The sequence below is a fragment of the Azolla caroliniana genome, unplaced genomic scaffold, assembly GCF_043228905.1.
Source record: "Azolla caroliniana isolate FFs.n. ecotype wild unplaced genomic scaffold, voAzoCaro1.0.p SCAF_14, whole genome shotgun sequence".
Taxonomy (NCBI): domain Eukaryota; kingdom Viridiplantae; phylum Streptophyta; class Polypodiopsida; order Salviniales; family Salviniaceae; genus Azolla; species Azolla caroliniana.
In genome coordinates this window covers 14,975,872-14,990,568 of record NW_028230449.1, presented here as the reverse complement: position 1 = coordinate 14,990,568, position 14,697 = coordinate 14,975,872, and the positions used below count along the sequence as shown (strand labels likewise).

General features: G+C 36.5%; 1 protein-coding gene across 1 annotated transcript; it reads right to left on the bottom strand.

Annotated features, from left to right (window-relative positions):
* Positions 1 to 2,859: 2,859 nt before the first annotated feature.
* Positions 2,860 to 11,242, bottom strand: LOC147855557 (methyltransferase). Its single transcript, XM_087330211.1, has 8 exons — positions 10,999 to 11,242; positions 10,027 to 10,155; positions 7,048 to 7,152; positions 6,837 to 6,944; positions 6,100 to 6,235; positions 5,856 to 5,971; positions 3,948 to 4,004; positions 2,860 to 3,591 (listed from the first exon to the last, which is right to left on the bottom strand). Exons 1-8 carry the CDS (start codon positions 11,215 to 11,217, stop codon positions 3,523 to 3,525), a joined length of 939 nt encoding a protein of 312 aa, XP_087186337.1. The 5' UTR covers positions 11,218 to 11,242; the 3' UTR covers positions 2,860 to 3,522.
* Between the last annotated feature and the right edge of the window lie 3,455 nt (positions 11,243 to 14,697).

The window sequence follows — 14,697 nt, the reverse complement described above, 5'->3', positions numbered from 1 at the left end:
GACAATGTCCACTCAACTCCTCTTAATGACAAATCTCAAGTTGTGTTGGAATTGGTCAACCCAATAACTCTTTGGATTCCATGGAAACAACGGTGTAGACGAGTCTTCTCTAACCAAACCGCGCATCCAACAATGTTACTGCAAGAGATATGGAGTGAAATTGTAACCACTCTAAAGAGCCAATATGATGGCCTCAAGGGTAGCTCTGATGGAGTTGAAAGACAACGAATAACCTTCATCCAACAATGGTCATCCTCTCCCTTTCTTGAGTCAGTGGGCATCCACATAAGATGGAACTATCGTGTCCCTACATGGATTTATACATAATCATCTCATTTGTAAAATTTTATAACTAATGGAAGGAGTTCTTTTTTGGAAAAAAGAAAGAAAGTATTGAAACACTAAATAATACATGCATTGATGCTGGAGATTTTAATAAAGGAACAAAAAAATATATTGAATTACAACATACCAAATGCAATATATTAATGACAAGTGAGCTCTTGATATGGACAAGATCAACACTTTCCAACATATTATAGCAACTACCAAGATCAAGCTATTAAATAACTCTTTCTAGTTTTTTTTTGGAAAAAAATAAAATAACTCTTTCTAAAATATTGGCTCATGATTTGGATTAAACCAATCCACAAAGGAGGAGATAAAAATCAAGTATACATCCAATGTACAATCATATGGTTAGCTTAGTTATGGCCAAATTTTATGGTACAGAAAAGATTAATTGATGAGTTGAAAGTCATGACAAATGAGAATGGCAAGGAAGCTTTTGAACAAAATATTCCACTCTTCATCATTAGATCATAATAAGAGTGCTTATGGAAGGAAGTAACTTCAAGTGAAAGTGAAAATACTTCATTGTTGTTTTGTAGACTTCAAGAAAGTTTTTGATACGATACAAGTGAGCTTTGGGGTACAATGGTAGAGATAATAAAAAAAATCATAAAAGTATAAGCAAGATTATATAAGCAAGCTAGATATTGGTTGAAATTTGATGAAGGATTCAATGAATCCCGAGACCAGAATGATTACCCCTGTCCAATGAGTTTACATTTACTGCTGGATATCGAGTATTGTTTCCTTCCCCACCATCTTTGTAGTCATCGGCTATAATCAATGCATCCCTAAAAGCCGATGTTCTACAATATCTCATTATCATTGTGGTCATGGCTTCATATTCTATTTTCCTGTAATTCCGGGCACTACATCCTAATCATGCTACGAGTCTTCTAGAGAACTATCCCTGCAACCTATTATTGCAAAAAGAAGAGATAGATCTTCCTCTTACTGATTAGAGCTTTGGATGAAAAGAAAAGATATCTCTTGGTTGTTTTTATTGTTAAAAAAGAAAGAGAAAGATCTTCCTCTTATATATTTGACCTTTGGATACTCCCACATTGCTAAACACATGGACTAAATGAAGAGTGTCAAAGTTTTTTTTATATGATATTGGAATTCATTTTATTTAGGAAATGTAGCCCTTACTCATGGAGTAGGTATGTGTCAAGTGAGCCTAAGCTTTCTCATTATCTAAGAGGCACCACGAAGGAGGGTTAAACCATCCTTCTTACAAGAATCAAGGAAACCATTTTGCCTGGCTTTGCCTCTTTCCAACTAACAAATACTTTCCAAGTATTATGTAGATCAAGCAAAGTCTCTCCCTCATTCTTTGATTGATGTGGTAAACAAAAAAAAGTAAAGAAGGTTACAAAAGAAGAAAAACTAAAGAACCCAAAACTTATTTATGCAAACGATGTTGTGCTCTTCTGATATAATGAGGCTTGTGTTTTGGAAACATTTTGCCACATGAGTGAGCAAATTTTTAATGTAGACAAAACAAAAATTGTGACAATAAAGGCCATTAAACCAAGTAATTGTCCCATTTTTAAATATACCAAAGAACCAATACAAGTGATACGAAGTTTCAAATATATTGGTAGTGATGTGACGATGTCCCAACAACAAACAAATAGTGTATGTTGTAAGTTTTGACTTCAAGCAAGTTCAGGCCAATTCTTACATATCTTAGAATTCAACGCAACCAAAGTGATAATTAGGTATAGAAGGATTGTTTGTGAGGTGATATTCTAGTTTTGAATTTTTAGCATATTGCCATTTTATTCTCAATGCCTATACTAGCCTTTCATTGATGATCACTTGCTTCGAAGCATCACCCGAGAGCTTCAATATATTTTATCATCATTTAAACTTTTCTTGATGTCTTGCACCTATTAGATTTTGCTCTTATTAGATTTTTGTATGTCACATCCTATGTTCTACGCAAGTTTTGACAAAATGTAATCTGACATATTTTTTACTTATGTAATACACACACATACCCTTTTCAACCTAAGATATGGGGCAAGCACTTGTTTCTAGTAGCATAACCTAAAAGGATGTGGAGAATTTGACTCTCAATTCTCCTTATGAACATTTTTTGAGATTTCTCTATCTTATTCCATACACTAAATTCAATAGTGTCAAATCTATGCTTCCACTTCATAAAGTAATAGTTAGACCACCATAACATCAACGCAGTTAACACCCAGTATAATGCAAGAGTGCCAAAACATATTCAACCACAACTTGTCACAGTTGTGAACCTTAACTCATGCAACGCCCTCACAATTCTTCAAACTCACTCATACAAGTTAGACATTGCAGCAACATTACGGCATTAGAATGCAAGGTATGCAATGAAGAATAAGCAGGGGACAAATCTGGCTTCATCCATAAAAATTGATTGTATATATAGGTATATATAGGCTTATAGCTCAGGATGTGAAGAAGGTTGTCTCCTCAACATTACATACATATCAAGAGATGTCAACATATGCCAAGTGATGTCAAGAAGGTTGTTTCATCCACAAGTAACAAAAAGAAGAGGAAAGTACAAGATTATAAAAAATGAGCACAAAAGACCCACTACAGATATTTAGACAAACTTCCAAAACACTCCTTATGTTGAAATCCAGAGATATCCATGGGTAGCAATAAAATATGAAAGTACAAGATTACATGGAAATGAGCACAATACTCATTCAAGATCTTTTAGACAACCTTTCAAAGCATTTGCTATTATTTTATTAGAGAAAAAAGTAATCCTCGTACACCATGCATAATACTTAATACTATGCATGCACCTGTTTTCGCTCTATCTTCCTGAGGATGTAATCATTTAGGCCATAGTTGAGAGGCAAAAAGTGATTGCAACACATTAAACGCCAGATTGCAATTGGCCCAAGTTTGAACTTTCACTGAACTGAGCCTTGAATTGTATAACAATGAGGATATATTCGAAACAGAAGCCTAAGATGGCAGTAGATCTGATCAAATGGGATGCCATCATCTTTCAGGTTTCGGCAGAGTGTTTGTCACTTCAGAGAGATCTCTGCATTTGTGAGAAAGTTGGTTTTTCCAATCATGGCCATAGCTTTTCCGTAGCTCAACTTAATATGTGCTATGCTTGTATATATAATATGCTGATCTTTACCCACATAACAATCATAACCGTACTGCCCACTCAGGGCCATAGATTGCCACATGTGTTCGACCATATCTCCTATGTATAATCTGCAATAATGCATACAGAAAATCAAATTTTCTTGCATGCTCTCATCAGATAGTTGCAGAAAAGTTTAGCCTTTAGGAACAATAATAAGTTACATATTTTTGTTCAGTTTTAAGATAATTTGTTCCATTTCAATGCTTGAATGCATACCCTTACATGTAGACTTACACATAAGAACCATAATAAACAATAGTGATTCTAGTTCTTTTATACGAGAACTATGTAACTGCTCATTCAAACAGAATAGTTGCGAAAATCTAGCTTCAAAAGATATTTATGTTACTGTTTATGACATATCATTGAGAATACTATCTTCAAAGAAATTGCTTAATCAGCTATGGGGAGAGAATATAAATACCTTATTGATTGGGCCACAGCTATCAATAATATCCACTTCAGAGGGATACTCAACAATCTGAAAATGAAACCATAAAATACATGGAATGAAATTCTTGAGAATTGAAATCAATCTTTTCATTTGCACCTAATTAGCATATAACAGTTATTCTGCTTTTTAATGTCATGCTTTATTTTGCAAAATAAATTCATTAGCGTTATTTAGGAATCAGTTGCCAAATATCTAAGTTTACAAACTTGATGAACAAAGCAAGACACTCAATGCACTAAAACAAAAACATCCCCCATCCCTGTCAATATGTAGTGATCAAACTAGGAAATGCCGAATCAGTAAACTAGCTTATGGTTGGCCATGTGATTAAGGTATGTGCCTCCAAGCACATCTGACTCCCTTGCAAGAGTTTGGAACTCTCAAACTACTTGACAGATACTTTTCATCGATTTAGGGTTTAGAGTTGAGGTGTACGTCTACTAAATATATGGAGTTCCCCTCTTAGAGTTTGAATATCTGAGAAGAGCTCTGAAAGAAATCTATATTAATATCTATTGGAGGTAAAACTAGCCTACAAGACTGAAGAAGAGATTACATCTTAAAATGTTTTCTCTTCTTTGAGAGCAACAAACCAAAATAAATATAACGAAACATAGGTACTAAAAAATCTAGATATCTAAGAACTTGAGATTCTGAACAGACCAACTCCAAGTCCCTTACACCAGCTAGGGATCAATGCATTGGAGCACTTTGTATACCTAGGGTCAGCAGTCTTTGCAAGTTACCTCAAGGAGAGGTCAAGAGCAAGGAACACATGGTGTGTAGATGTCCAGCCTTAAAATACATAAGGGGCAATTATGCCACTCTTCACCTAGTACACCATCCTCCAACAAATGATCATCTTTACTGACAATGTGACAACGAGTAACTATGGGTGAGCAGAGAATGCTAAAGACAATGGAGACTCCAAGTACCGGGATACAAGGCATATAATGTTGGTTATCATATCAAGACACCAAGTTACCTCAAGGAGAGGTCAAGAGCAAGGAACACATGGTGTGTAGATGTCCAGCCTTAAAATACATAAGGGGCAATTATGCCACTCTTCACCTAGTACACCATCCTCCAACAAATGATCATCTTTACTGACAATGTGACAACGAGTAACTATGGGTGAGCAGAGAATGCTAAAGACAATGGAGACTCCAAGTACCGGGATACAAGGCATATAATGTTGGTTATCATATCAAGACACCAAGTTACCTCAAGGAGAGGTCAAGAGCAAGGAACACATGGTGTGTAGATGTCCAGCCTTAAAATACATAAGGGGCAATTATGCCACTCTTCACCTAGTACACCGTCCTCCAACAAATGATCATCTTTACTGACAATGAGACGAGGAGTAACCATGGGTGAGCAGAGAATGCCAAAGACAATGGAGACTCCAAGTACCGGGATACAAGGCATGTAATGTTGGTTATCATATCAAGACACCAAGATGCAGTCAATGTACTTCGTCATTGCTTCATTCCACCACACCAACCAAAATTGGATATCTCACCGCTACTCATACCATACATAGTAGTTATGCACTTCGCGTTTGTAAAACCATGTCGAGAATCATTACCATATTAAAGGCAAATCACACATTAACATCATTATCATAGAGCATTAGGGAACCTAGAGCGTTTATTTTTTTAGTACTGATAACCTGAAGCTACTCATATTTGTAACCATGAGTTGTCCCATTGGCCAATCTTGACCCCTAATGAATACATGTTCCTTCCTTTTCTGCAACTATGCTCTTGAAGCGAGGGTACCAAAAATTAATATTGTTAAAGTATCAAAAACAATTAAAGATTTCTCTTATTCTTTGCTAATATCTCATGGCTTGACTTTATTATTTATTTGACATACCACAAATGTATCTTTCCCCAAAACTGATGAGGATGAAAGTTGACCCAAGAGTTCAGTGTAATTGACTTCTTCATAAGGAGGAGTCACACTTACAAAATCAAAGGGTTCAGTCACACCTAAAACCAATTAACATCATCAAATACATCAACAAAAAACGAATAGAATTGTTGACAAGTTAACAGCATCCATAATAATTCAAAGAGGTGAGCATATTCTTTTAAGAAATCGTGATTTTAATCAATACCTATTTTTGACGCACGCTGCAAAAATGCTTCGACTTTCATAATGTGCACCAGAGAATTAGAAGTAAAATCTGTGCTTTCTAAGTTTTTCTTGAGAACATTTGCTATTATCCAAGGATCCATCTCAACAAAGTGTGCCTGTTCTATCATAACAGTAATACATATGCTTCAGAAACACCAAGGATCAATAAATGAACTTCGATAATAAAAAACTTAGCCCAAGACGTTTCTATACTCTTTTTTCATTTACTCGCACTAAATTATTGTCAGAAATGTAAAAGCCTGCAATCCATTAGAGAACCCACAGATACGAATAACTATATAGGTCAAACGAATCCCATGCCAAACTTCAAGCTTTTGTCACAAGAATGATTTGTTTTGATGTGAATATAAGGACAACTTAACACACTGCGCTTTGTTTTCGAAGGACGGAAAAGAAGAAAATTACTGAGATACATAACAAAATAATTATATAGGTCCCAGAAACCCATACCAAACATCAAGCTTTTGTCACAAGATTTATTTGTTTTTATGTGAATTTAAGGACAACTTAACATACGGTGCTTTATTTCCAAAGGGCAGAAAAGAAGAGAATTACTTAAGTACGTTACAAATAACTATATAGGCCCTAGAATCCCATACCAAACTTCAAGCTTTTGTCAAACGGCTGATTTTTTTGTTTTTATGTGAATGTAAAGACAACACACTGCTTTATTTTCTAAGCTCAAAAAAAAATTACTGAGGTACATCCTCTGCTGAGAGCTTCGATTCCAACTGAGCCAGTGCCACTATATAGATCCAGCCATCTGCCACTAGATGTGAAACTCTTGAAGCCATGAATTCGAGCCTAGAATGTCACAAAACAAAACAAAAGCCATGAATTCGAGCCTAGAATTGAGCATAAGACATCATTTTACATTGATTCTTCATAATGACTAGACAACAGCCACCTGCAACATGTCAAATACCGCCCCACGAACAATTTCCATCATTGGCCGGACACTGCTGTCAGCAACCGACAGCAACTTCTTACCACTAGCCTTTCCTGAAATAACCTGGAAGAAAACAGAGATCAGTGAATCGATCCACATACAATAGAGATGGCACTGCATAATTTATGATATAACAATTTGTATGCTCAACATGGCACAAATTAATACACAACTCTTTCTGCTTTCATCAGCCATGTCAAAACATGCACTGTAGCAGTTGATGTGTCAATTCACAAGTGACACTCTTAATTACTACTCCTAGCCTAAGGTGACTGCTTGTGTTCGCATTATGGAATCTAATAGGTCTCATAGGTGACAATACAATCCAGTATGCCCCATTACCACAATACATTTCATTAAATTAAACTAGATAATTGCCCTCTTTGCATGTTATGAGAACATATATGAACACAAACCTTCCAATACGTCATTTGGGAGATTGGACACCATTGCTTGAACCCAATGTTGCTCAAGACTATCCATTTTCAATTGGCATCTAACTTGCTCATATAATCGTGCTACAAATGCTCATGTTCTAATTGCATTCTAATCTTGATCATTCTTTTCCAAAGCTCACTCCTTGGTACAGTGTCAAAAGCTTTCTTGAAGTCCACAAAACAACGATATAATGTTTCCCTTGAAGTTGATTTTCCATAATTACTCTTAGTGTGATCAAATGACCAATGATGTGTTATTCTCATATTTTAGATGATATGCAACGGTTTGTGAAGTTCCAATATGACAACAAACATATTACACATTCACACATTTTGTGGTTGGTGGGAGGTTGTACGAGGAGGAAAGCAGAATCAGAAACGGGTTCCATTAGGTTGGGATGCCTCCCCATGGTATGGGGTGTCAGTACTCTTGCCCAATGAACTATATGTCCCCATCTTACATCCCTAGGGCTATAAATACTACTTTTTTGGTTTTTCACATGTACATTTATGTTATCAATTTATTCTCGTTTACACTTTTCCTTTCCAAAATATGTTTCACTTTTTCTCTTCTTTTGGCAGTCTTCTTTGGCTCTTATATTCAAAAATTAACCCTTGGTATGGTTTTATGAATGTATGCCTTTCCGCTACTTCCTGGATATGCTCCAAGGCAGCAATATTTCCTGTGTTTTGTTAAAATTATTTGATATATATTGGCTTGCTTCTGCTTCTCATCACAGTTGAATTTGTCAATTGGTTCTTTTACAATCATTCATGTCGTGGTGGGTATGATGTCCTCAGTAGGTATGCCATAGAGCTTTTTTATGCTATGCTTGATGAAAGTGATGGTTGTACACTCCATATGAATCACTTTAATTTTTATATTCAGAAGGGCAAACTCTGGGTTCAGTCTAATATATCATGAAGAAATAGGAAACAAGATTGCAAAAGAAGAGAAGGATTACTAGATGGCCCAATACTCATGCAAGAGTATTATTTTAATACTCCTATATGCTGCTGATGTGTTATTCTCATATACTTTGGATGATATGAAACACGTACTTGATGTATTGGAAACATTTTGTCAAATCAGCAGGCTGACTGTTAATGTAGAAAAAACAAAAATGATGAGAATGAAGGGAATACAACCAAGACACTAGCCCACCCATACATGGAAGGGAGAACCAATACAAGTGCAAATCTTGAAATATCTTGGTATTAATGTCCCATCAGTAAGTAGATTTTATGTTATGAGTCTAGACTTCAAGCAGGTTGGAACAGTTATTATATGTTTGAGAATCAATGCAACAAAACTGATACTTGAGGATGGGTAGGGAGATTAATCTTATGCAATGCTATGGTGGCCCAATTGTTGCTACATAGAGTGGAAGTGTGTAGTGAGACCATCTTGCTTAGTGCATGGAATAAAATAGAGAAATTCAGAATTTGTTCTTACATAGACAATCAGGAGCTAAATCCCCAACGTCCTATCTTGTCATGCTATTTAAGACAAGTGCTCAGCCCAAAGAAGTACTAGACATGCAAAGAGTGTACGAGTATATCACAAAGGTCAAGAATATGCTCGATCAAAGATTGCCAAAACAGACTTGGAATATAGGATGCAAGGTAAAAAAAACAATAAGAGAAAAATTCTCTCATCTGGTCAGGTGCTTGACGTTATAAAATGGTTTTCACATATGGGGGGTAAAAGATCTATTGGGGCTCTCAGGACATGCTATGAAGTATGTGATCATCGAGGACAGATTATTAGAGGCACTAAGAATGAAGTGGCAAGATACTAATATGTCAAAAATGAAATATAACATTGCAAATGCTAACCATCAATGGTGAGCCCAATACAAGGTAAAAATCTCAAAATGTATCCAACTGCAGCTTACTACCCCCATGAGCCTTGGCTCTCGAAGAGCCTTAACACTTCTTCAAACTCGCTCACACAAGTTAAGTGTTGAGGTAGCATCATGGCATCATCACCCAAATATGAAGATATACAAGGTATGAAATGAAAACCTAGTGGAGAATGAATATCATTTACTTCTTGCAAGCTCAAAATATAAGATAATTCATGAGAAGTATGGTGACATGCCAGATGGGCATGATAAATTAAGTTTCATACTCAAAACTCCAGGGTGAGCACATATGTGTGTGCATTATTTTCAAATACGGAGTTTTAAGTAGTAATCCCCTTCTTAGGAAGGAGTCACATACAAGACGATATGTTGATTTGGTCCCATAGGTCAAATTTGGCTTCCTCGTGGACAATAAAGATATATTCTATTTGAATTCATTCAAAGCCATTGATAGTATACTATTTGATATATCAGAAAGATTTTCACACCATTCTCATCACATGATATATTAATATAGTTCACTTGTTACCTCCTTGAAAGTAAGCTTACACATTTAGCAATGATGAAGAAGAAATTGCTCCACAAGCAAATAGTGCAGCACAAACAAAGAAGATAAATGATCTACCATTTACCCGGAGAATTTTGTGAGTCTTTCTAACAGGAGTGGCTTCTTTCTGTGGCTTAGTTTTTATCTTCTTTTTCTCTTGTTGAAGTTGTTGCACCAAACGTTTTGGAACTTGAACACCTGCCAATTCAATTATCTTTGAAAACAAACATTCATTATTGGTATTTAAACAGATAACACAATATAAAAATAATTGAAGTAGCAAGAATTATTTGCAGCATTGATGAAATTTACAACATCCTAATTGGAAACACCATTTACAATCAAATGTTAGCAGCACAAACCACAATCCAGATAGAACCAAGATTGATTGTCAATGTACCAGAGACCAGTACTCTACAATGAGAACATTGGTACAATGGTAAAAGATGATGGAGATGGGTTCATTATGCCAATAAATTTCCCCCTACTTAAGCAGGGATATATATTGTTACATTAGCAATTAAGTGTAGGCACATCACATACAAAATGTTTGAAACAACTGCAATTGTGCAGCGCTCACCTTTGTCGCCAGTAGAGCTACACATTGAGATGTTAATAATCACATGTTAGCATCTCCTGGCATGCAACGTGTTTGGAGCACAGCCGAGCTCAATTTTCTATGCAACAGAGACCCGGTATACAGTAAGAGAATGGAGATGGTTCCCTTGAGCAAATAACATTCCCCCTTTCTTAGATAGGGTTATATCCCGAGACATTAACAATCAAGAGTTAGTTTGGCCAATGAATCCATGACATTGGACAGACCCAAGCTTTGATTTTCCACATAATACCAAGATACCCAGAGACTCTAGAATCAGAACATTTGGTAGGACAACATCAAAGTGTAGACCTTTCTGACATTGTAAGCATGTATGAATGAAATGAGTATCCTCCAATGAGCAAAAATAGCATATGCATCGGTAAGGAAGAACGAAACAAGGTTTTTTTTTTTTTTTTTGGGGGGGGGAGGGGGGGTTGTTTGTTCTGGTGTGCTTACCTCTTTGGTGGAGAGTTCAGGTCCTGTGTCGATGTTATAGATGTCTTCCTCGACGACTGTTGGTTTCTGAGATGTTTTCTTAATGGGAGGGCGAGGATTGAAAGCAGAGCGAACAGACAAGGGAGCAAGCCGAGTTGCAGAGGGGGGGTGAGGGTGAGGGTGAGAGGGAGAGGGTAGAAAGAAGGTGGAGGCCATCATCGCTCCGAGTCCTGCAGCCATTCTTTCTTTTGTTTGCTATACAGGAGGAGGCTCAGACTACTCTTTCTCTGTGGATGCTTTGGTGATGTGTACCTTAGCATATATATGTACATATGTACATAATGCCATCGCAAATTTGGTCCTCTCTCTCCACATTATCTCTGATCGATCCAATCTGTAATGTCTCCACATAATCGATCCAATCTGTAATGTCTCCACATAATCGATCCAATCTGTAATGTCTCCACATAATCGATCCAATATGTAATCTCTCCATATGATCTCTTAATCGATCCAATATGTAATCTCTCCATATGATCTCTTAATCGATCCAATATGTAATGTCTCTATATGATCTCTTGATCGATCCAATATGTAATCTCTCCATATGATCGATCAAGAATATGTAATCTCTCCATATGATCGACCTCTCGATCAATCCAATATGTAATCTCTCCATATGATCGATTGATCAATCAATCGGGATACTCTAACCCCTCCTTCACATAATCAATAGCAATTTGGCCTTGTCTCAATACATATGTAATCTCTCCATATGATCTCTTGATCGATCAATCGGGATCGTTTGACCCCTCCTTGACACACACCATCACTATCCTAGTGCATCGATATCCCTAGACCCTCTTTGATGTGCATCGCAAACCGTGCGTTTTTGTACCTCTATACTTTACCCCGATTCCTCATCACGATGCAATGCAAACATTCCGATCGGTATCTTTGAACTTCGGTTGTATGTCTACGTACCCCCAACCACCCAAGCTCTCTAAGAAGTTGTCTATCGAGAAGTTGAGGCACTATGTGTGATTCTCCCATGGACCTGCAATTATATTAACATTGGTACACATAGAAAAAACAATACATGGAGAAGTTGGTAAGGAGAATGAACCAAATGGTTTTCCTCAAATATATGATCGGATCAAGGTCCAAAGATGTAGTTATCAAAAGGATCTCCAATTAAGAAAGTTGTTGATGTGCAACCTACGATGATATGACACACATCAATACAAATAGAATCACACACACACACACACACACACACACTGAGTGAGTGAGTGAGTGAGTGAGTGAGGGAGAGAACAAAACATTGCACAAAGGTACATCTTGAGATGGCATTCAATATGATATGTGCTCCTAATCTCGGTCACTCAAATTGCTTTTTCGCTAATTACACGAGGACAATGATTAGTCTAAAAACCTTGCAAGTTGACCATCTTTTATTATATTGTCCATTCATTTGAATTGCGCCACAACTTCAATTGTCATCTTGTCTCAACAAGCTCTTCATGAAGTAAGGATGCAATTCAAACTCGTGATTGATTCTTTTGTAATGTTGCGCCTTCCACAAGCATCCTTCCACTTGTATTTTGTCTAAGAGTGTTTGCCACTTCTTTATGTCGTTGGATTGATGATCCCAAATAAGACATTAACTTTATTTCCAAAGGACAAAATATTAGCCCTCCTTACATACTCGTGATTGATTCTTTAGTAAGGATGCAATTCAAACTCGTGATTGATTCTTTTGTAATGTTGCGCCTTCCACAAGCATCCTTCCACTTGTATTTTGTCTAAGAGTGTTTGCCACTTCTTTATGTCGTTGGATTGATGATCCCAAATAAGACATTAACTTTATTTCCAAAGGACAAAATATTAGCCCTCCTTACATACTAATATGATATCATTTGTTTGATCATATGTTGGTACTAGCCTTTGTATCACAATAGAAGTGACATGAAATGTCCCCTTCTGTTTTCTCTATGTACATTCCTCAAGTAATATATTAAGGTGTATCTTTCTTTAAAAAATAAAATAAAATATTAGCCCTCCTTACATTGGAATTTCTCATGATCTAATAATAAACAAGCCCACACCTCTCACACAAGTGAATATTTTCTTCATTATCAAAACAATGCTATCAATGAACAAAAGCCTTTCTCTACCTAGATACTTAGTATGTCACACCATGGACCCAATCGGTGTACTTATATCTCCTTTGGTTGACAATGATGGAGTTTGGTCGCACGCGGGCTCTTCTATTTGAGACCACAAGAAAGATTTATTCACCAAAACATTAGAAGGATACAATTTACCACATCCCCTCATTTGTGTTACCATGGTGACAAGTTTATGTTGGTCAACCTTTGTGTACTAGAAAATAAAGCCATGTCTATATGCAAACAATGTTTATGAAGTCCAAGTGTCAATGACCTCAAACAAAAAAAACATGGTGGTTTTTTTTTTCTATGGACATTAAACTAAAATCCACTCGCTTGGGTTTAATGAATCCCCCACAAGAACATCTAAATTTATTTGGTTGCGTAAACATCATAGTATTATGTAACATGATGCTCTTCATCTCGTACTTTAACATGAAATGTCTTGTGAGTATATATTGTTAGGGTGACTAGTCAATGAAAGCATTGTAATATTTTGCTGAAGCTAACGACTCACGAGAGTCTACTCTCGAAGAATCTTGCTTGTCTTGTTTGACTATTTTCATGCATTTCTCTCGACACAGTTATATTAATGGTGGATCTTTTTATACAAATCACAAAATCAATTGGGATCTAACCTCCGTGTTAATATTTTCCTTTATTGCAAGCATAACCTTATGAACCAATTTTATAACTAAATTTGAGTGGATTAAGGGTTGGATAACTGGAAACCAATAAATCTAGGAACTAGGACAAACTCACAATGATCTATGTCACGTGGTGGTTTGGAGGCCTTTAGTATTGAGTTTTTTCCCCCCAAAAAGAAGCTACTTTCCCATTAGTTACGAGAGATTATTACAGAAAGACTATACAAGGTGGTTTATGCATAAATCGAGGAATCACACTTTGACGGAGTTAAAAAATATGAGACTATGTACATATCATTTCAAACTGATTACTTAATGTAAGTAGGTACCTATACCTATAAACTAGTGCCCTTCATCACTGGCCAGTATGAGTTGAATCCCATGGCCTACAACAAAGGGGGGGTGGGAGGTGAGTAGGAAACAATCAGTGTGGGGGATGGTAGTTCCACCTCGGGTCGTTTCCTCTTTGTGTCACCATCAGTGTGTTTCGCCATTTTTACTTGAAGTTATCGAGACTTTGGTGGGGACTAGCTACAAAATACCCCCTTTTTCTCGAGATGTTATCGAGACCTTGCGGGCGATGTTAACGTTTCTTCTCCATAATCATTATTCAACAACTAAGGTATAATATAAGTTAATATTCTGTGGCATAAGTCAATGATGATAGTATGTTTGTTTCATGTCCATTGCTCGCAGGTGTTCGGTGTGGTTAAGTAGCCTTAATCCATTATTCTCTTTAATCGCTTTTGCTTTTGCTCATCATCAATTTGATCCATAATAGTTGTAATTGATACACTGTCTCAAGAAAGGTTCGACATTCATCCACACTATGTATTAGTCAAATCTATGAAAGTTTACTCATGAACACGAGTATGTCTATTCAAAAGACGCAAAGGAACAAA